The sequence below is a fragment of the Papio anubis genome, chromosome 1 (genome assembly GCF_008728515.1).
Source record: "Papio anubis isolate 15944 chromosome 1, Panubis1.0, whole genome shotgun sequence".
NCBI lineage: Eukaryota > Metazoa > Chordata > Mammalia > Primates > Cercopithecidae > Papio > Papio anubis.
Genome location: NC_044976.1, coordinates 99,206,918 through 99,230,511, shown reverse-complemented (window position 1 = coordinate 99,230,511; position 23,594 = coordinate 99,206,918). Strand labels below are relative to the sequence as shown.

At 37.7% G+C, this 23,594-nt stretch overlaps 1 protein-coding gene across 2 annotated transcripts in view; it reads right to left on the bottom strand.

Moving 5' to 3' along the window:
* Positions 1 to 14,884: 14,884 nt before the first annotated feature.
* CDC14A (cell division cycle 14A) overlaps positions 14,885 to 23,594 on the bottom strand; it is a 170,873-nt gene continuing 162,163 nt past the window's right edge. For both annotated transcript variants that reach the window (XM_021921267.2, XM_021921270.2), the window contains exon 16: positions 14,885 to 17,198. In XM_021921267.2, the coding sequence (XP_021776959.1) occupies positions 17,169 to 17,198 (30 nt within the window). In that variant the 3' untranslated portion in view covers positions 14,885 to 17,168. The remainder of the gene's footprint in view (positions 17,199 to 23,594) is intronic.

Below are 23,594 nucleotides of genomic sequence, written 5' to 3'. Positions count from 1 at the left end.
TTTGTAAGGCAGATGTGGGCAGATTGTTTGAGGCCAGAAGTTTGAGGCCAGCCTGGGCAACAGAACCAGACCCTCGTCTCTACAAAAAATAAAACTTAGCCATTATGGTGGTATGCACCTTTAGTTCCAGCTACTTGGGAGGATTGCTTGAACCCAGGTATTCAAGCATGCAGTGAGCTATGATTGCACTACTGCACTCCAGACTGGGCTACATAATGTGACCCTGTGTCTTAAAAAAAAAAAAAAAAATTAGAATTCTCATTACACTCATGGGTTGTTCTGTGCTGCCTGAATGTGACTTCTTTGGAGAGTGTGCCACTGGTCTGCAATTCACCCCTACCTCTCACCACCCTCTGCTCTGTCATCACATGCCAGAGAGGCCTCATGTCTAATGTAGTACACTCTAACCTGCCCATCTGAGTTCCACCCACACCACTGTCCCACAGCCACCCCTTAGCAATATCTCAGACCAAGGGTACCTGGAAGGTATAGTCAGCCATCAGGACAAAGCCAGAAAAGTCCATGCAGACCTTGGAAGCCGGCTCATGGCTACTGGGCAGGGAATTCTAGGCCCTGGTACTGGATATAGTCTAGAAAGGGAACGAGCTGTAGGCAAACTTGTCCCTCTGGATCTATTTAATAGATGAGAAAACTGAGTCACAACAAGGTTAAATAACATGCCCAAGATCACACAGCTCAGAAGTGGGAGAACTGGGATTCAAATGCATGTTATTTGGCCCCATGTACATCCACTACACAATATTGCCTCCCTTGGTAAAGTTTAATTTCCTGAACATGACTTAGCTGCTATAGATTAAGCTGCTGTAACAAACTGATTCAAAACCACAGTGGTTCAAAAAAATAAGTAAGAGTTTATTTCTCTCCCATGGGGGTAACTGAGCAGTCCATGTAGAAAGCAGATCTACTACACCAGTAACAGACAAATAGAGAGACAAATCATGAGTGAACTCCCATTCACAATTGCTTCAAAGAGAACAAAATACCTAGGAATTCAACTTACAAGGGATGTGAAGGACCTCTTCAAGGAGAACTACAAACCACTGCTCAATGAAATAAAGGAGGATACAGACAAATGGAAGAACATTCCATGCTCATGGATAGGAAGAATCAATATCGTGAAAATGGCCATACTGCCCAAGGTAATTTGTAGATTCAGTGCCATCCCCATCAAGCTACCAATGACTTTCTTCACAGAATTGGAAAAAACTACTTTAAAGTTCATGTGGAACCAAAAAAGAGCCCACATTGCCAAGACAATCCTAAGTAAAAAGAACAAAGCTGGAAGCATCAAGCTACCTGACTTCAAACTATACTACAAGGCTACAGTAACCAAAATAGCATGGTACTGGTACCAAAACAGAGATATAGACCAATGGAACAGAACAGAGCCCTCAGAAATAATACCACACATCTACAACCATCTGATCTTTGACAAACCTGACAGAAACAAGAAATGTGGAAAGGATTCCCTATTTGATAAATGGTGCTGGGAAAACTGGCTCTAGCAGCTGTATGTAGAAAGCTGAAACTGGATCCCTTCCTTACACCTTATACAAAAATTAATTCAAGATGGATTAAAGACTTAAATGTTAGACCTAAAACCATAAAAACCCTAGAAGAAAACCTAGGCAATACCATTCAGGACACAGGCATGGGCAAGGACTTCATGTCTGAAACACCAAAAGCAATGGCAACAAAAGCCAAAATGGACAAATGGGATGTAATTAAACTAAAGAGCTTCTACACAGCAAAAGAAACTACCATCAGAGTGAACAGGCAACCTACAGAATGGGAGAAAATTTTTGCAATCTACTCATCTGACAAAGAGCTAATATCCAGAATCTACAAAGAACTCAAACAAACCTACAAGAAAAAAAACAATCCCATCAACAAGTGGGTGAAGAATATAAACAGACATTTCTCAAAAGAAGACATTTATGCAGCCAACAGACACATGAAAAAGTGCTCATCATCACTGGCCATCAGAGAAATGCAAATCAAAACCACAATGAGATACCATCTCACACCAGTTAAAATGGCAATCACTAAAAAGTCAGGAAACAACAGGTGCTGGGGAGGATGTGAAGAAATAGGAACACTTTTACACTGTTGGTGGGATTGTAAACTAGTTCAACCATTGTGGAAGATAGTGTGGCGATTCCTCAAGGATCTAGAACTAGAAATACCATTTGACCCAGCCATCCCATTGCTGGGTATATACCCAAAGGAATATAAATGATGCTGCTATAAAGACACACACACACATATGTTTATTGTGGCACTATTCACAATAGCAAAGACTTGGAATCAACCCAAATGTCCATCAATTATAGACTGGATTAAGAAAATGTGGCACATATACACCATGGAATACTATGCAGCCATAAAAAAGGATGAGTTCATGTCCTTTGTAGGGATGTGTGTGAAGCTGGAAACCATCATTCTCAGCAAACTATTGCAAGGACAAAAAACCAGACACTGCATGTTCTCACTCATAGGTGGGAATTGAACAATGAGATCACTTGGACACAGGAAGGGGAACATCACACACTGCGGCCTGTTGTGGGGTGAGGGAGAGGGGAGGGATAGCATTAGGAGATATGCCTAATGTAAATGACTAGTTAATGGGTGCAGCACACCAACATGACACATGTATACATATGTAACAAACCTGCATGTTGTGCACATATATCCTAGAACTTAAAGTATAATAAAAATAAATTAATTAATTAATTTTAAAAAAGGAAAGCAGATCTACCCTACAAGATAATCTAGAAACCCAGGTGTCTCCTCTGTTGCCACTCCATCATCCCCTGGGGCACTAGTCTTCAAAGTGTGCTCCCTGATCAGCAGCAGCATCACTTGGGAATTTGTTAGAAATGGTTCCAACCCCCTGAATCAGAAATTCTGGAGATGGTATCCAGAGATCGGTGTTTTAACAAGCCCTCCAGGTGACTTTGATGCACACTGATGTTTTGCCTGTCTACACGGCTGAAGTTATTTCACCACTACTACACCCACATTCCAGCCCACAGGAATGGAGAAAGGCGAAGGGAGGGCAACCAGCTTCCTTTTTAAGAATGTGACCTGAAAATTTCAAACATCACTTCTGCACACATCTCCACAGTCAAAACTTTGGTCTCATGGCTGCTCCTCGCTGCAAAAGAAACTAGGAATGGATTGTCCAGCCAAAAGATCACATGCCCTGCTAAAACTCCAGAGAGCAGGGAAAATGAGACTGGATACTGGGGCAGAGAGATGCAATTTGCAGGCTTATGGCACAAAAACCAAGTCTGTTTTATCATTTGTTTTAAGCACAGTGCCTAGAGTCTACCAGCTTTACAAGACCCTTTTAAAATGACTGCTATTTGGAAAAAAATTACTGGCTCTGAAATACAGAAGGAAAACTTTAAAAAAATTAATATGTTATTAAATAGTCACCTGCAATTAAAGTCATCATTATGTATAAATTACTTACGTGGAATTGGGGTGTATTTTAATATGTTTAATATATTGTATAATGGGGTCTCCAAAAGTATCCAGGTCTGCAGAAGCCTTGAAACAGCCCTGCATATGTTCCCACATGACCTCTCTGCCCCATCCCTCCCTCCTGTCACTCTGCTGCAGCCACTTGCAATCCCTGAGTGTGTCCCAGTCTCTCCTCTTTCCCATCCAGGCATCTTTGTTGACAGCGTGCTTGCCCCATGGCTGCCTCTCTGCCCCTACACATGTGCTCCCACTTTTGCCCAGCTAGTCCTACTCAGCTTCCATGCCTGAGCTTAGACTTCACCTCCAAAGGAGTCTTTCTTGATCCCAGTGCCATGGTTTGAACGTTTGTCCTCTCCAAAACTCATGTTGAAGCTTAATCCCCAATGCAGCTATATTGAGAGGTGGGGCCTTTAAGAGGGGATTGGGTTATGAAGGCTCTGCCCTCGTGAATGAATTAGTCCATTCATGGATTCATGGATTAATGTGTTAATGGATGAATGAGTTATCATGGGAGGGGGATCAGTGGCTTTATAAGAGGAAGAGAGACCTAAACTAACATACTTAACCCCTTCACCATGTGATGGCTTGCACTACCTCAGGAGTCTGCAGAGAGTCCCCACCAACAAAAGGCCCTTGCGAGATGTAGCCCCTCCTCGACTTTGGACTTAGCCTCCATAACTGTAAGAAATAAATTTCTTTTCTTTATACATTATCCAGTTTTAGGCATTCTGTTGGGAACAACAGAAAACAGACTAAAGCTGATGACCAGACTGCCTAGCCTGTGTGCCCCCAACGCCCCTGAGTGTATCACTGCCATGGTCTGACTTCTCTGGCATTGAGTGTCCCCTCTTCAAGCGGTAAGCTGGTCAAGGCCAAGGCTCTCTTTTTGATTAGAGTACATGACATGTTGTAAATATTTAATCATGTGCTGACTGAATATTTCCCTTGGGAACCTTTATACTTGAGATCAAGATTTCAACCTCAATTATCTTTCTCAAGAGATACAACTCACATTAGTAGAGTCATGCCACAGAGCATTGTATTTATTTTTCTAAAATACTTTAAAAGCTTCATGTAACCACATCCTCCTGGTTTATGCTAACAGATTATTTTTAAACAGAATGTTTGTTGAAAACATGTCACAGAACCCCATACCTGATCCTGACAGGATCCAGTGTGGACTTTCCTGGTACTGAATTTCGTGATCCACCAAAACATAATACAGCAGCTGTCTCACATAGTTTGGGAAACGAAGGGTATGTAGCAGCAGTTAAAAGGGGCTGATTTCCTGTTGCCTTCATCCCCTCTGTGCTGTTAGCGAAGTCACAGAGCGACCTCGGTAAGCACAACACTGAGACTGTCTAAAATCCCATTTCTAACCCCAGCTTATTTCTTTAGATCTTGGTCTCTCCGATATTACACAACTGAGAATTATGTTGATACGGGCCTGTTTCAACTCTACGTTTTCCAAAGGAACAATATCTCTATGCTGTTTTATAGCCAGATTTGAGAGTAATTCAGCTGCACGTGAGCATTCACCATCACAAGAAACCCTAGAGGTGGAGCTTTTTGAAATTATGAATTTATAGAATGATGAAGCTGCAATACCATAGCGTATTTCATCTTGAAATTCTTTGCCTGATATATACGAAACCTTGTAATGGTGGTTTTCAGCCTTCTCCTGCCCTACGAGACTTCAGAGGTTCGACAGCCTCATTTCAGCAGCAGCAGCAGCTCACGATGGTAGTGGTATCAGGGACTACACCACACAGCAGTGGTTCTCAGATGGGGGTGACTTTTCCCCCAAGCATACATTTGGCAATTTCTAGAGACATTTTGTGTTTTCAAAATTTGGGTGAGGAGTGCTATTGGTGTGTAACGGGTAGAAGCCAAAGATGTTGCTGAGCATCTCACAATGTCCGCACAGGACAGCACCCTCACAATAAAGAATTATCCAGGTCAAAATGGCAACAGTGCCAAGACTGAGAAACCCTGCCATGGAAGTTAAAGGGTCAGGGTCAAATCCAGGGCCTGCTTGTTATTAGCCATGTGACCTGGGCAAGCTATTTCACTTTTACAGACCTCAGTTTTCTCACTTGTAAAATGGTGATAACATCACCTACCTTGGAGGAGTCTTCAGCTTCCCAAAGTGGCCACCTTACTCTAAGCGTGTTGCACTCTAAGTGTGTTGCACTCTAAGTGTGTTGTACGTATTAGTGACAACGGTGATTCCTAACCTAGGGCAAGGAGTGGAGGATAAAAAGTGACAAGACTCCTCAACAAGGACAAATCTGAATTGGACAGGGGGCTTATAAAACACAGATTCAGATAAACCTCGTTTTTCCCTTCCAAGAGTCACTGTCTGTCATATGAAGTTCACAAAAGCATTTTAAGGGAGCTGTGACCCTCCCAAATTTGGGTGCAATATATGTATTTGTGCATTTTTCTGGAGAAAAGATTGAATAATTTTATTGGTTTCTCAAAGCAGTTTGTAATCTCGAAAAGATTAAGAACGATTGATATTGTATCTGAATACTTATGTCCCTCAAAAATTCGTATGTTAACATCCTACCCCCTAAGGTGATGGTATTAGGAGATGGGAACCTTTGAGGGGTGATTAAGTCATGAGGGCAGAGCCCTCGTTAGTGGATTAGTGGCTTTATAAAAGAAACTCCAGAGAGCTAGATAGCCCGTTCTTCCATGTGAGGTCATAGCTAGAAGGTACTGTCTATGAACCACAAAACCCTCACCAGACACCAGATCTGCTGATGCCTTAATTTTGAACTTCTCAGCCTCCGGGACTGTGAGGAAAAAAAATTGGTTGCTTATAAGCTACCCAGTTTATGGTATTTTGCTATAGCACCCCAAACAGACTAAGGCATTATCTGATCTCATTTTATTGGAAAGAAAATTGAAACCCGAAGACAGTGAACTATTTACCCAAAGTCACACACAAAATGATGGAGTTAGGCCTTATACCAGGTGATCCCACAACACTAAGACAGATGGCTCTATTGGAGTGAGCTAGGACATAGTTTCCCAAACACAATCCCTTGTTCTATCCTATTAATTTATGAATTTCTACATTGATCTTTTCTGAGTTAATTAAGCTGTGATCTTCAAATCTTCTCTACTTAAACAACTCAGGTCTTGTTTAGATAGATCTACAGGCTGGGTTCCAGAATCTGAATTTTAACAAGCTTTTTTGTTAAACAAGATTCTTTCCATGCTAGTATTTGAGAATCATTGAAGTGAAGGATATTTAGGCTGCTCTTGTTAGTTTTTGAGTGTTGATTTGTAAAGCTGCCAAGACATTTCTTTTCAGGACTACGTTTCCAGTTTTTCCAGGAAAACCAATTTGAGCTAAAATTACTTTGGCTTGGTCTCTTTCCAGAAGTGACTTTTTTTCCAGTAAGAAGTTTAGTATAGTTTATTTTTTGAATCTGCTTTAATATATTTGTCTGATTGAGATAGGAACTAGATGAGGAGGGTTTTGTATTTTCAAGCATTTAGGAATTATTTCATGTAATTTAAGTGAGGACATCAAATTCATATTAAAGAGGTGTGTGTGTGTGTGTGTGTGTTCTCTCACATATAACACTGATGTGAAAAAAAGATCATACACTTTTAAGCAAATAGCCACAATTGTCATCCTGAGTTAGAGTTAAGCAGCATTGACAAAATCACAACATAACTAAGAAATATCTAAGATATTGTTCTTGAAATTTTAGAGTCAAAATTATATTAAGAAACAACAAAACCAGGAGCTAACATCCTGTTTCTACATCACTGAGGTCATCATTGATGGTGAAAAAAAAAAAAAAACTACTTCTATTTCCTGCATCTCAGAAATAGCGTATTTGCTCCTGGCTTCAGAGCAAATTGGCACTCTCAATTTCCAGAAACCCCTCTCTCAGCTATAGTCCTTGCAAATTTTGAAATCCTTCTCTGGATACTGGGCACAACCCTCTGAGACTCAGTGAAAGCAATGGCCAAATATGTGTTAGAAGCCCCTGCCATGGAATTTCAGAGCTACAGTCATCACCCATTTCTGCTGCTTCTCAGACATCTCTTAGATACACAAACAGCATAAACCAAACTAAACTCCCTGTGCTTGCAGCTTGTTGGGGTGTGGAGTAGCAGTGATTCTCTGTGTGTTAAACACCCCTCATTTCATCCTAATCACCTCCACACCCCTCATGTCGTGGGAAGTCAGATTGTGCGTACACAGACCCAACTCTGAGTAGAAGCCGCTAGTAAGGTTTAGGGTTCTTTTTCAGGTGGGAAAATGCAATAGTTTGCACCATTCATTTCGCCATTACTCTGTACCATACTGTTTGCCAGTGCTGTCCTGGAATATCTCTGTCTTGCTATGCTGCATGTATGGTAGATAGTTGTTTTGTCTGCCCAGCAAACCCCTTCATTGCATTTTTTTTTTAATCAGAACCCCTATGGGTCAGAAAACTATTATCTTTCACTTGATTTCAAAGGGAGTTCCCTGTTCTCTTATGAGCTCAGCCATTCAAACTCCCCACCCCACCCCAGCTATAATTTGCAGGTCCGGAGGTGATTAGGAGTCACTTCCCGTTGGTGTGGGTTCAGGGCTGACAGTCAGGCCAGTGTCCCTGGTGACTGAACCCTAAGTTGCAAAGATGTGGCCGCTGTTGGCATCCATGTTTTCATGAGATAGGATGTTTCTGCTAATTTGGAGCTCCTGGTTCCAGCTGTACCTGAGGCCCAGGCACTTACCATTTATTGGGTTCCATACGCTTGTGGCCTACACCAGATAATGTTGGGTTTCTCTCACAATAGAAAAACACCAGCGAATACGTGATTATGCCATTTCCCCAAGTGGGTTGTGAGCTCCTTGAAGATATGGATGAAGGCATGGGGAAGACACCTTCTCATCCTCGTTCCATTTATTTGTATTCCCCACAGTTCCTACTATCCCTTGAGCAGGATATTAACTGATAGACGAGTGAGGACTATTTAGCCTATTATTTCTCAATATAAATCTCAATTTTTAAAAGCTATCCTGAAGAATTAAAAATCTTATTTTATTGTCTAAGAGTTCCCCAGGGATGGGGGTGCAGGGAGGAATCCTGAAGAGACAATGTTAAATGGTTGGAAAGTTTGACTCCCCCTACCTTTAAATGACATGAAAGTATTTAAGGAAGGAGAAGGAGAAGGAGAGGAAGAGGAAGAGGAAGAGGAAGAGGAAGAGGAAGAGGAAGAAGAACTAAAACAAATAATTTGAGTCTCCTTTTCTCTGTATAGTGGTTCTTTTTCCTACTGTTCATCAGGAATTACTCTGGAAGCTTTAAAAAAAAAATTAAAAATAAGTCATAGGCCCCATGGCCCAAGTTTTGATTTAATTGGTCTGGAATAGAGCCTGGGCACCATTTTTTTTTTTCCCAGAAAACTCTCTGGAATTTTTATTGCGACTATGGTGAATTTATAGATGTAAATGGAGAATACTGACATCTCGTGTTTCATTGGAAGTACCATAAATGTGTTATCCCTTTCTATTTGTACAGATTTCTACAGCTTTATTGAGGAATGATTGATGTATAATAAAACTATGTATATTTAATCTATAAGATTCAATTAGTTTGTAGATGCAAGTACCTGTGATACTATCACCACAATCAAGGTGATCAAGATATCCATTATCTCCAAATGTTTCCTTGTGGAGGAAACACACTTTTATTTTGGTAAGAATACTTCATGTGAAAGCTACCTTCTTAACAAATTTTTAAGTTCACGGCCGGCACTGTATTGTTATCTACAGGCACTAGGTTGTACAGCAGATATCTAGAATGTATCTGTCTTGTAGCTATCTGTAACTTTATACCTGGTGAACAACTCTCTATTTCCTCCGTTTCCTGTCTGTGTTCCTCAGAAAACTGAACTTCAGCACAACGGTTTTAACTTTGTGTCTGTTGCTCCACAGCAGCCTTTCAATAAACGTTGCTGAATGAGGGACTGAATATCAATCCACAGTCAACTTTCCAATCTGTGTGGCTAAATATGAGTTCTTGTATTTTATTCCCTTCCCGCTGTCTCAATTTTTTCTGAACCAGCAATGTCCCCCACCAGAGGCAGTAGCCCAATAAGCCTCCCCGAATCTTTCCCAATACAGCTTGTTCAAAGTTCTGCTCCCCGTAGGACGCGGTCCCAAACCAGATTTCAGTCAGAACTCTAGATGTAATCGCCAGAGCTCCACTCAAGAAAATGAATCTATGTAACCATTTCTGAAGAACTCAGATAAAATGTGAAAAGAAATACAAAGTGGAATTTTTAAAAAGGCCTAACCTGTGCTTATTATGTTTCAGTTACGTGGGTTACAGTAATAAAAGGCACACAACCCTAATTAAGGATGTCACCGCTTAGTGAGCGAAAAAAAAAAATTATACTTTGCCAAACCCAGAGTGAGAAAGGCTTCCTGAAGAAGGTGGAAAGCAAGCTGATGCTGAGAGGGTTGACTTAATGTGGCATGTGAAAATATTTAAGAAGGTGACTTAAAAGGTAAGAACACATTTTTAAAAACTTGTTTTTTTAAAAATAAAACATAAAAAATAATTAAAAGTTTAAAACATTCCTAAGCAAGAGAGATATATGTGCAGAGAAAGTTACAGATGCCCACAGGCCTTCCATTTAGCCTAATCCCAAGAGTGAGCTACCCTGGACTCGTTTTGTGACCCAAAATCCCCAGGCAGAAGAGTCTAAGGACAAGGCCTACAAGCAAGACATTTTGTCAGCTCAAAATGATCCCACTTAGATTGACAGCTTGGCATCTGTAGACTTTCAAAAGCTGTTAAGCCTTCGGGGTAACTTTAATTATTCAATTACTGTAGGCCAAACAAGGTACTAAAGTGCTACGAATCTGTAAGTAACCTATATGCTATCTTCTTATTGCCCTGAGATATATTCATTTCTATAAATGTTGTATCATTTTAATTTATATTGTTTTAAGTTTATCATTTTAAAAGCCTCTGTTGCCTACCTTTTGCAATCATTATTTTTTAGCTTTAATTTTTACTATTCTTTTTTTCTTTGTCTTTAAATTGCAGTATTTAAAAAACTACATTAACTTACATTTTTATTTCTTTTACTCATAAATAACAGGGAAGTGGCATAGATATTGAGAGCAAAATTTTGAGACTAGTTTATCTCTTACAGCAAATATGAGTTGGTGAGTTTCTCCTACTCATTTGGCCTGAAAGAGGTTGGAATATTGTAGACATCGGGTCTACAAAGAGGTTGGAATATTGTAGACAGCAGGTTTACTGTGGCCAGTAGAGTGTTCTATAATGGAAAGCTGCACCACTTCCAAATTTATCCATTCGAAAACAAAACAGAAACCAGAGCTCTGGCCCATCTGGAACACTAGAGTCCCAAAAGATAGAGTTCCCGTCTCCTAGATCACAACTCTTCCCTCCACAAACAAGTTTTCTAAAAACACAGGTTTTGCGTCCACAGCCTGAGGGAAAACTGCACATTAATTTAAATGGGTTTTAGTTCCTACGAAATTAGTTGGCTGTGATCTAGGGTGTACAGAAAAGTATTTAAAAATCAGGCCTGAGACTGTCTTGTGAATGGCTTGCTTGCAAGGTTGTCTTTGACTTGTGCCTGAGAACTTGACTGGTAAACGGTTCCCCCTACACTGATATAAAACTTCCTCTGAATGATAAGTGTAGTTCATTGCACCTCAACTGTGTAAACAATATGGTTTATGTGGAATACCTGCTTTCCTTCTGGGCGTCTGGAATTTTGATCGTGCTCTACAAAGGCTGCCCATGTGACCAGCCAGCAGTAGAAACCGAGGATGCTGAGTCTCCAATGAACTTCTTTGGTAGAAAATGCTTCACACGTGTCACACCTCCCTAATAGGGGAATTAAGTGTGTCCTGTGCGACTCCACTGGGAGAGGACTCGTGGAAGCTGGTGCTCGGCTTCCTCCAGATTTCACCCCATGTGCCTTTTCCCTTTGCTGATTTTGCTTTGTATTTTTTTGACTGTGATAAATCTTAGCTTGTGGGTATAACCATACGTTGGGTCCTGTGAGTCCTTCTTAGCAAATTATCAAAACTGGGAATGCTCTTAGGGGCCCCCAATACACAGGGCTTTGCTAATTAGATAAATAATTAGATCCTGACTTAGTAACTGACTTTCATCTCTCCTCCAGACCAGATGAGTGAACTTTTCCTCTTTTGGTTTACCTTAAAAATTAACCATCCTAACTACTTGTCACTTAAACAGAAATCCTTAATTAAGGATAATTTGCCCCAACAGATTTGACTTTAAAATAGATCAAAGTAAAGTCACAGTTTGTCAGCTTAGTAGATTTTCAAGGTTGCACTCAGCAGTCCCACTTCTTGTCATGACAGGGCAGCCATCTCAGGGCCAGCATCTCTGATTCACCCTCCAGAGCAAAAGAGAGAAAGAGAACTCCGGGGCTGGTGCTCTATGCGGATGTGATACGAGACCGTTTGAGCCCAGGGATTTTGCCACCAGTGTCTCTGCTAACAGATGTTAGCTGTATAGTTCCTGCAGTGTTGTCATTTGACGTGGTGCCTGGCCATTTAGTCGCTGGTCATTGAAGGCACCAAAATGGTAAAATAAGCTACCAGCTGGACCTGAAGCAGCAGGAAAAGTCTAGGATTGGCGGCCATGCTTGTGAAACACATTGGCATGAAAAGTGGAGAAGGGAGAAAGAGGAAGTGAATATTACACAAAACCTCAAATCAGAAAAAGCTAGGCCTACCTTTCCAATCCTGCTGGTCACACTCGGCAGATGCTACATTACTTTACAACCCCAAGCTGCTTGAAAAGCTAACTGGTGACCTCTCTCCAGAGTTGATAAAACTGCCTGGAACATGCTTGTTGAAGTATGGTATCCGATTTATGTTTTTCCATTTAAAACAAAATGTCTCTCTGCCTGTAAGGAACCTAGATTTTAGAAAAATGGCTCCCTCTCCTCCACCGTTTTATTCATTTTTGGGTTTTTCACAAAGACCAGCTCCTTTCTTCCCAAGTCTGTGGGACCCTGTGTCTTCCAAGTTTTATTTAACTTCCCAATATAAAAAAGCATATGTTACACTTACATTAGCTCTAGTAAAGCCCAGTTATATGGTAGGTTGGTAGGAGAGTAGTAGGTAGGTAGATAGATGGATTCTCATAGTAATCTGATCTCTGGTTCCAATTTTGTCCTTCCACATACTCGACATAATTATTTTTGGGGATCTGAATATCAAGAATGGCAGTCTCACTTGGAGATAATCTTTTCTTAAAAATTGAGTAAAGTGAGTGCCAATGAAGAGTCCTGGAATTGCCTAAAAGTGCGTGTGTGGCGTAAATGCGCCCAGTCTGGAAAGAAAGGACAGATCTCCTATGATGTCTGAGAGGCCGCTTTACTTCAGCTTCAAGTCTCAGTGTCAGTTGCCTCGAAATTCAATGTCCAAAGCCCCTATTTACTCTCCCTATGGTACACTTGCTTGGTTCTATGAAGCCACTTCAGATCCTTTTGGAAGACAGCCATAATACAAATAAACAAAATACCATTGGCCATCCATATCCATAGGTTCCACATCCATAGATTCAACTGATCAGGGATAAAAAATATTCAGGGGAAAAAAAAATAATTGCATCTCTACTATACTGAACATGTACAGACATTTTTTCTTGTCATTATTCCTTAAACAATATAATAATGATTTAGGTGGCATTACATTGTATTAGACATTATAAGCAATCTAGAGATGACTTAAAGTATACAGGAGGATGTGCATAGGTTATATGCAAATACCACACCGTTATATATAAGGGACATGAACATCCTCTGATTTGGGTATCCACAGAGGTTCTGGAACTAATCCCCCATGGATATGGAGGGATGACTATATATTTGATAGATTACTACCCCCAAATCTGAAGTTTTAATGTAAATATCTGCAGCCAGAGTCATTTCTACAGTTATTACCATGCCCCATTCTTCACTTGCAGCACAACTTCTCAAAAACATGTGGTCAACTTGATTCGAACCAAAGGAGACACCGCCAAGTGGTGATGTGATTTACTTTGATTTTGGTGGCGTGCAGCTTAAAACAAGGCATGGAGAGTGAAAAGGTCAGCTAATTTATGTTTGTCCACTTAAAACCTGTTCCAAATACGTTTCACATTAAAACTAGTCTTTTAACGTAAGTTTCTACTTGTACTTAGCAAAAAAAAGTTTAAAATTCTCGAGAAAAGCTATTTTTCTCCTTCTTGATATGATTATCATAATTCAATCCATAGAGAGGGAACTGGGTGGGAATATATTAACATTTCAATTCAGCTCAAAATAACTTAATACAATTATTTTCTACTTTCCATTATATGCCATAGTTGTCAACCCTATGCAACCTATGTGTAAATAAAGGAGTTTTCTGCTGTAAATTATATCCTTCTGTAATTGGAATTGTCCCTAATTAATCTTCTGAGGAGACATACAGTGACCAAATTCTTGCTTTGCTAAGTGTTGCAAAGGGGACTCTGCGTTATGACGGTACTTTGGGATTGAGTACAGACTTCTTATGTGACATGAAGCCCATGGAGTCCTGTTCAGCTTATATACTAACAACTGGTTTAATCAGACTCAACATATTAATGGTTTAACATGTCACTGAAGAAAGCATAGAAGTAAAAACAACTTTCAAAATACATTTGTGTATAGTTGGTAAATTCATGTTCCTGCTATATTTGAATCATATAGATAGTTTTCCCAGGTGTGTTTTGAGATTTATAAATCATTTTACATCTAAGGATAAAAAAAGAAACATGTAAACTCAATAGGTGAGAAACCTGTTGAAACCAGCTAATTGATTTGTTTTTTTACTTTCTTTTTCATAAAAACCCAATCTGTACAAAAAGAGATTTCCTTCTTCCCTGTGAAACAGGTTCATTAATTCATAAGAAATCTCCTTCTTTAAGATGTGGTCCTATGAAAACCTTGGTACCCCAATTGTTTCATGCAATGTTGCGGGGACAGCTATTTGCAGATTCCCAATTCCAAATGTAAAACTACCTTCTCATCCACAACCTTTCCTTTGCATTCTTAAAAAAAAAAGAAAGAAATTAAAGAAAAAAAAAACCTCAGAAACATCATAATGCAGAGAGATCCAGTTTACTATATAAAATATCTCCAATAAATAGTGTAGCTTCTTCCTCCCAAGCTGACTTTTCAGGGCATAGATCCAACAGGTATGAGGTTTGTTCCAACTGATTTATTTTTGTAATTTCTTGTTTAAGAAAAATATCATTCTTTTTCAAAAGAAACTGATGACCAATCATACAATAGTCATCAGTAGTCATAAAGAACTAAGCAGGACCCAAAACACTGTTCAGGATCAGTCTTTATTGACAGAAAAAAAAAGAAAAAGCAAGCAAGAACCTAACATTATATGATTTTTGTGAAATTCAAAGTGTAAAGTTTCTGTGAGCTCACTGTCGTGTATTTCAGGCAATGGCCACAACCTAGAAAGTCAATAAAAGATAAACTAAAATCCAGAATAGAGATCTTGAAACACTCAAGGCACCGACCACACTGAACCAAAAATAAAATTATAAAGAGACTTCAGTACATTGAAAACTCAAAAATCCAAATTATAAATGCCAAAGAATAAGTGATTGCATAAAACTTTTATTATTTATTAGCAGTGTATTCTTCTACACTTTAAAATAGAGCAAAATATCTTTTTGAAGATAAACTATTCATAACAAAATACATGTCAAACAATTTTTATTATCAGAGTAGAATTACTTTGCTATATACTTTCTATATTATATACATCCACTTCTTGGTGTGTCTATGTATGCACATGTGTAAAGTAATTTTAAGACATATACATGTACATACATATGACATATATACACACATAATTATGGAAAATTTACAGTAGTCAACTTTACAATCATTTTAATAGCTTCACACAAGTTAGTGTTCACAGAACTAAAACTGTCAACATGATTCCCTCTCCCCTACTTCTCAAATGTCATCTGAATTACTTTTTATAACTTGAAAAAAATACTGTCATCTTCCTATACAATTAACCAATTTTTTACAATAACTCATAATAAAATATTTTACTTTTTCAACTTTAGAAAAGATACATAATTCCACTTATTTTAGTTTTTGATTCCCAAATCATACAATTCATTTTTTTATCAGTTGAGTGTAATTTTTGGTACTGCAGTTACTGAAGGTTAATTTAACAAACCTGAGTCAAACATTCATTCAAATGCCTTTTTAAAAAACATAAAACATGAACAAGATGTTTTGATGAAGCATAATATAATAGACTCAAGGTACCCCCCCCCAATAAATACATTATAAATAACTCAATGGTTGGGAGTAAATAGCACTTCATATGAATCCATTTCACTAGCACTTTCAGTGTCGAAGCAGTCCATTCTTAAGCAGCCTGGAAGGATATCAGGATGTAAGGCTCCTCGATTCCTCATAGAAATGAAACCTACGGGTTTCTGAAGACCTAAATATCAGATCATACTTACATGAAAGGGCTGTGAGTACCTATAAGGGTCCTTTCATTTTCATATTAGGTTCCAGATATGCTAGCGTGTGCAGCAGGGGGTTGTACCCTGTTTTAAAAATATCTCCTTTAATACAGAGAACTACTTAGCAGCATCTTTTTCAGTTTTTTCTCTCCATTGATTTAAAACTGATGTCAAACCATGTGTGATTACAGGCAACAACAACCTCGTACCCAAAGCAGGATATTCTAATTGGGTTAAGAACTCTTTTGAAAGAAGGAAGGAAAGAAAAACATTTGGAATATTGAGTCACTTCATAGAGAAAAACCATGAAACCATGCTCTCAGAAGAAATATTCAGTGAATTCTGATCTTCCACTGCAGGCTAAGTTTTTTAAAGCCCCCCAGGATGCAAAACTAACTCAAATTGGCTCAGCAACAAAAACAATGGGAAAGGGAATTGTCCTAAATAAGTCATCCCATGCCATTATACTCTTGGTAGAGATAAACTTGGATAAACTCAGTGTAATTAAACTGACTTCCCAAAAGAACGAACTGATCTGCTGTATTTATAGTGGGAGCATAAAAATCACTTTCTAAAAACTTTCTCCCTTACTTCTTCTTAATAAGAAGGAATTCTTTATTCATTAGAGACAAAACCATACTAAAACTAAATAGACTTAAAATACAAATTTTTGGTAGCAAACAGCAGGAAAATCTAAATCAAAATATAGTCTTGTTTTTACATAATTTTATATATTTATAAATTTATCAAAATAGTCTTTTAAAGTTCACAATACATATATAATGTAACACTGTACATGTAAATATAATAAATGTATTACCAAAATACATTAAAAATAACCCTTCAAAATACCAAATTCAACATTAAAACTGTCTTTAAAAGTATGGAAATCTCCATAAACATAGTTTCAGTGCATTTATAGTAGTCATTAACCAGTTTTCTGTTTTCAAGTCTCTTGAAGGTGTTATCTTAGTGCTCTCTTTAATTTAAGGTAAGAAGGCAGAGATATTCTTCCAGCAAGAAGTTGCTTTCCCTCTCCACTGCTCGTCCAGATGAAGAAATTGTGTCTAAGAGAGGAACGGCTTTCACTGGAGTGGCAAGGCCTTAGTAATGAACATATTCAGACTGAAGGGACTGTGCAGGGAGAGACATAAACTGAGGTTAAATTCCATCACATGTAAAACTTCTAGCAAGTCATGCAGCTTCTCCCTTCCACACAAGGCAGCTTAGGTCTATTACACCAAAGATCAATGAAATAAACTAAGCCAAAATAGAAACAAAAAGACGGGAGACACAAAGCATTAGCTAAGTAACAATGAGATATTCAATTATGCAAAGTGATTGTAAGAAAACTTCATATTTTAAAAGGTTTACTAATTTATTTATAGTGACTAAAAATTAAGTTTTAATTTAAAAATTGGTAGGTAGCCTAAACTCATCTCTAAGCATTTCTGCAATTAGTGAGTTTTACTTAAAAATATTAAAAGATACTTTTAACTAATTAAAGATTACTAGAATATACTTTGAGATGATTTATCCTTAAATTTAATTTACTACATATCAATGTCAATGGCATGCTTCTAATGCAGAATTAGCAGCATTTAAATAAATTCCTTAAGAATGCTTGAATTTATAAATATCTTACAAATCCTTTCCCTGAAGGGGACACGAAGTACTACCATTTGATTTGAAAGATCATTTGATTTGAAAGATCAGATTTGAAATCTGATCTTAAGACCCAAAAACATTTATACAGAAGAGTCTTCCTGTCAGAATTTAATAAACAATAGGCAATTTTCAAGTAAACAATACAAGACACCATATTAGATACTAACATGTAAAAGGAGCATGATTGGGATATGTAATCAGAATGCCTGGGACAACAGACATAAAACAGGAAAAGATAAGGAGAGTTACAGAAAGTTTGCCAAATAGTTATTTTTTTTTTAGCAGGAAACAGTGGTTAGAAAAAGGAACATAAACCAATCTAAACATTAACAAATTTTTTGCTCAATTCTTCCAATTAAATGCCTGAGGACAACAAAGTTTACTTGATTTTCTAGTAAATGCCCTTTTCTCCCACCCGATAATTATTTCTCAAATTAGTCTGTAACATTTTATTAACAGGTCTAGTCAATTATAAGACGGGTTCATTTTGGTGATGATATAGGTTATCAATAAAAAAGAATCTGTCCATTTTCCAAAGAACTTACAAAAGGATTCAAGGTATTTTTTCTCAGCTTCAAAACCGCAGTGAATTTTACACCCTATGAACAGCCATTTCCTGAGTAAGTCCCTATTAACACAGTGTGTCAAAAAGTTACGGTCCCTGACCGCAAAGGGCGAAAGCCACAATATCATAACAGACGTGAAATGAAAAGACAGCGGTGTCAACATTAAATAGTAATACATGTAGTGTAACATTAACATTGTGCACCAAGGAAGGCTTAGGTGAGAGGTAGTAAGGGAAATGGGTGGTTCTCAAGGCTGCCAGTTTCAAGAGCTGTAGGAAAAATGGAAAACGTTTGGCTAGTAACTTTCTTGTATGTGGTTCATGCTAATACTTCAAAACAGGAGCGAGATTATCAAGAATCAGAGCACTATACTATAAATATACCTGAACCCACAGTGGGAATAAAAGAGGTAAGACCCTGAGGAAGTCCAGTGAAATTGGTCAAAAGCCTTGAAGCTCATATGCATTCCACTTGAGGGACACCAGCTACCACGCGCGCAATTAGAGCATAAAAAATTTTTCTACCTGCTTTTTCTTGGTTTCTTCTAAGTCTGGCAAGCAGTCAGAGGGGAGAGCCAGTTAAGTCCCTCAGCTATAAGAATGCCACAAAGGTATGTTGTGTGTGTGTGTGTGTGTCTGTGTGTGTGTGTGTAGCTCAGCTAGTGCTTTTTTGAGAATATTTAACTTTTACTTTTGTTCCAGTTAGTAAAGTTGTGCACGTTGTCACTAACAGAAATTAGAAAACTCTTCATATTACATATAACTTAGAACGAAGTTGTTATTGCAAGCTCCATCAATTATCAATAAACAGAGATGTAGCAAATAAACATTAGACAAGCGACCTTTGTTAAGCCAACTTTTTTACAGGGTGAAGTATTTCATATGTACCTCAATAAAGAGGGGGCAAATATGTATATGTGCATATATTTCATATATTTATATATATAAACACACCCATATCTATTCATTTATTTATTTACTTATTTAATGAATCATGGTACCCAGTGAACTGGAAAACAGAAGTAGTCTAGAACATTTTAAAGATTTCTATTATGCACATGGAGAATATATTCATTAGTCTTCTGGCCAAAGCCTTTACTTTCACACAGAGCTCACAAGCCCTGGCTGGTGTTTCATCTGGCCTCAGATACAGTTCACCACAAGCCCCACTATTTCCTTTTCCAAACCCTTAATTTGCTCTCTTATGTTGCCTAACTGGCCGTGCAGCCCTCTGCAAACAAATGATGACACCATTTGGCAGACGAATGGACCTTCTGTCCCACCAGTTCAATTCATTAGACAAATAATTACAGAACCATCAGTTGTATCTATTAAGCACTAGGGGATAAAAATATAATACCAAAGTCCTCAAAACAAAACATGTTCCATGGTTTCTTTATATGGCATAAAGGAAAGGGAAATAAAAGATCAGTAAAAAGGGTTTAGCAAATTATTCTGACATCAGTATTTTGTAACAAATTAACTTCCTTTCATTTTCAATCTAAAAAAAAAAATCTTAATAGAAATGCACTAAGAGGGCCTGGCATAGTGGCTCACATCTGTAATTCCAACACTTTGGGAGGCCGAGGCAGGTGGATCATCTGAGGTCAGGAGTTCAAGGCCAGCCTGGCCAACATGGCGAAACCCCGTCTCCACTAAAAATACAAAAGATTAGTAGGGTATGGTGGCACATTCCTGTAATCCCAGCTACTTAGGAGGCTGAGGCAGAAGAATCACTTGAACCCGGGAGGTGGAAGCTACAGTGAGCTCAAATCACGCCATTGCTTTCCAGCCTGGGTGACAGAGCGAAACTCCGTCTCAAAAAAAAAAAAGAAATGCACTGAGGGGAGAAGAGAATTGTTCAAGTCTCCAAGATTATTCACTTAACAAAAGCATAACTAACACCGTGAGACCTTTCTATTCAGGGAGCAACAGTGTTGGATGACAGGAATATTTAAACTTCAAGTATCACATGGTTATCCTATGGGGTTGTGCTGAAGGTCTCTCTGGGTCATTTGTACTCAGCCACGGTTGAGGAAACCTCAAGGAAAAACACAAGTACTCTCCATCTGAAATCTTAGGTGGGATAGATAGATAAGCCATATGAGTGCCTGGTTTGACCTAATACACATCGTAAAAAAGCATAACTTCATGCTTTTTTTTTGTAGTCACAGGTAGGACTAACAAACTACAATGTTTTTCAAATGTCCATGTATTGTAAAATTCCTAATATCCCAGAAAAGACAATAGCCAGTTACTAGCATTTTTAATTTTTATAGTGAAATTACATGTTATAGTAAAATTGCATTTGCATTTTGAATTCCATGAAAAATATTATTGCTATTGGTTTTATTATTCAAAAATAGATTAAATACAACTATCTGAAGTTCCTAACAAATTAGATATATTACTTGACACGTCAATTATTCTGAGCTAGATATTTGAGTACTTTCTATATGCTAAGGACAGTTCTAAACAGCTTATACATATTCATATATTAAATGTTTGAGACAACCCACTTTACAGATGAGGAAACTGAGGCACAAAGCAGTAATTAGCCCCAATTCATGTAATTAAGAATTGGTGGAGCTGGAATTTGAACCCTAGCAGTCTGACTCTAAAGCTCAAACCCTTAGCTACCATAATGTCTCAAGACAGCCAGCATTTGTCTTGTGATCACTACATATTCAATCCAACATTCTCTATCACCGTAACAGAGACAAATAATGACCTTAGGCAAGCTGTGATTCTGAGTGAATTTTTAAAAATTATTAAAAAATATTTGTTGCATTAAAAGATAAATACATTTTTGGATGATTTTCATCAGGCCTGAATTCAAAGAATTTTCAGGAATATTCTAAATTTAAAAGAAATTTTCATTATAAGAACATCCATGCTTAAGTATTATGATTGATTAAAGTTTTAATTCTGCTTGGCCAATGTTTTTTGTTGTTATGATAATGAATTAAGGAATCTGAAATACAAAACAAATTATAACAATGACAATGAAGATGGTTATAAAGAAAGCGAAACCTGAAGTATAAATATTATGTTAGAAGTTAGCCCGTGTTTATATAACCAAGAGATTTTAATTTCTCAAATATAATATTCAAGCTCATATAATTAGTAAGTTCAACAGAGTTATAGTGAGTTAGGACCAAATCAAGTTTATCATGAATATGTGGTATTCTTATTGTATGAATACCATAAAATTAATAATGTAGCAATATTCAACCTGAAAAATAAGGATAAAATTGCCTTACATTTGCAGCCCCCAAAATTTTTATGTCAAAATATAAGCTTCCATCAAGAAGTCTTGTTCCCTGAAAGCAGTAAGATTTGACATAAAACAAAGTGTTAGGTAAGGAGATCAAGACAATTTGTTCTGTTCTGGAAATCTGCTACTAATCTGTTTTGGCAGATGTAGGTAGTAACTTTAAAATTTTAGCTATTCTGGAGGTGTTTCTTTTTTAAACAGCCCAGTTACCTAATCATGGTAGGAAAATGTCTAATAATTATAGATATAAATATTGTACAGATGGTTAATAAATAAAACATGTTAGCTATCAAAAACAGCAAATTATAAAGAATAATGAAAGATTAAGGTCCTTGACAGAAATGAATGTAACCATGTCTTAATGTTCAAATAACTTGAACCAAAGGATCCAATGGCCTGGAACATTAGCATCCTACTGAGGTCAAAATCCTGATTCGAAATGTTCATGGACTTTTTGCCACACTGGTATTTTCTTTCCTACATTTTCCCAAGTCCTTTAAGGAATAAAAAATAGTGTACTAGTTATCCCTGGTTTAAGTTATAACCACAGAGGCAAAAAGCACCTAAAATAAAAATGGTTTGTTTTAATGGGATTGAAATTAAAGGAAAAAATACATGCTTGGCAACATGGTATTTTATACATAACTATAGTGTTTTAAGTTTTAATGAACAAATACAACAATGGGAAAAAATAAATACACCTATAACTGCCTCTGTACTCCTATGTCTCTTTATGCCTTTGTAACAGTGTTTTCAGTTTTTGTATTGCTTACAAATTAACACAGAAAATGTGATGTGTGCATTGATACTTATTTCCATAACTGTGGTTTCACAATACTGAAAGTACTTTTTATTTTTTTATTTCAATAGGTTTTGAGGTACAGGTGGTTTTTGGCTACATGGATGAATTGTATAGTGGTGAAGTCTGCGATTTCAGTGCACCTGTCACGCAAGTAGTATATATTGTACCCAATATGTACAATACTGAAAGAATTTGCCTCTGTTAATATGATGCATATTTCCTCCAATAACACTAGATAAAATGTAGCTGGGTATGGTTTTATTGGCATCATATTAAGATAAAAAGACTAAGGTTTGTGATAAAATCAGGTTCAAAAGGCGTGTGTACATTTTCCCATAGTGTTCTCTGTGCATTTCAGGGACTTCAAGACTTAACAAGCTAATTTGGGTTCATTATAATGCTATATAAAATAGTCTTTCACCTTCCTACATGATTTTTAATAGATTCTTTTTTCTGGAGAAATTTAATATATGCTTTTCAACAATCACAAAGAGCTCGATTGTTAGATGACAGATTGTTGACACCCAGCTTGACTCAGCCAACCATTACATGAGTGTTTTCAGTTCATCTGAACACCAAAATTATATTGATGCAAACTCAGTTAAAATTTATTTTCTCTTATTTTAGTGTAAAGCCACATTTCTAGAAAAAAAAATACACAACCCCAGAATACCGTATATTAAAGCTAAAGGTGGAAACTTGTTTGTTAGTGCTTCATACCCTAACAGTGAGACCCAGGCTCCTAAGCACTTTAACATTCACAAACCCAGATACATTAACCGACTTTTAGTTCAATAAATATTTATTAGGCACTTAATACTGTACTATGGAACCTCAGGAAACAAACATGTTTCAGAGAAGCTTAAAGGAAAGCAGAGGAGAGAGAGAATCATGTATAACTGACTATAATATGAGAGTGTCAGCACTCCTAGGAGAGCCGAAACAGGAAGAGCCATTCTGTTTAGATGGGTCGCAAATGCTTATCAAAAAGATAACTACTGAGCCAGGTTAAGAAATATAAAACCAAGCAGAGAAAGAAGGGAAAGAAGAGTAGACTGCAAGTGCTAAGGTTCAGGCTCAAGGCAGGTCATGGCACTCTTGCAAAATGCAGGTCAGATGCCAGGTAGAGCTCCTGGAGAGGAGGCTGGCAGGGAGGCACACAGCCCGACAGGGAAGAACCCTGAATGCCAAGCCAGGGGAGCCACACTTGACCCAGTA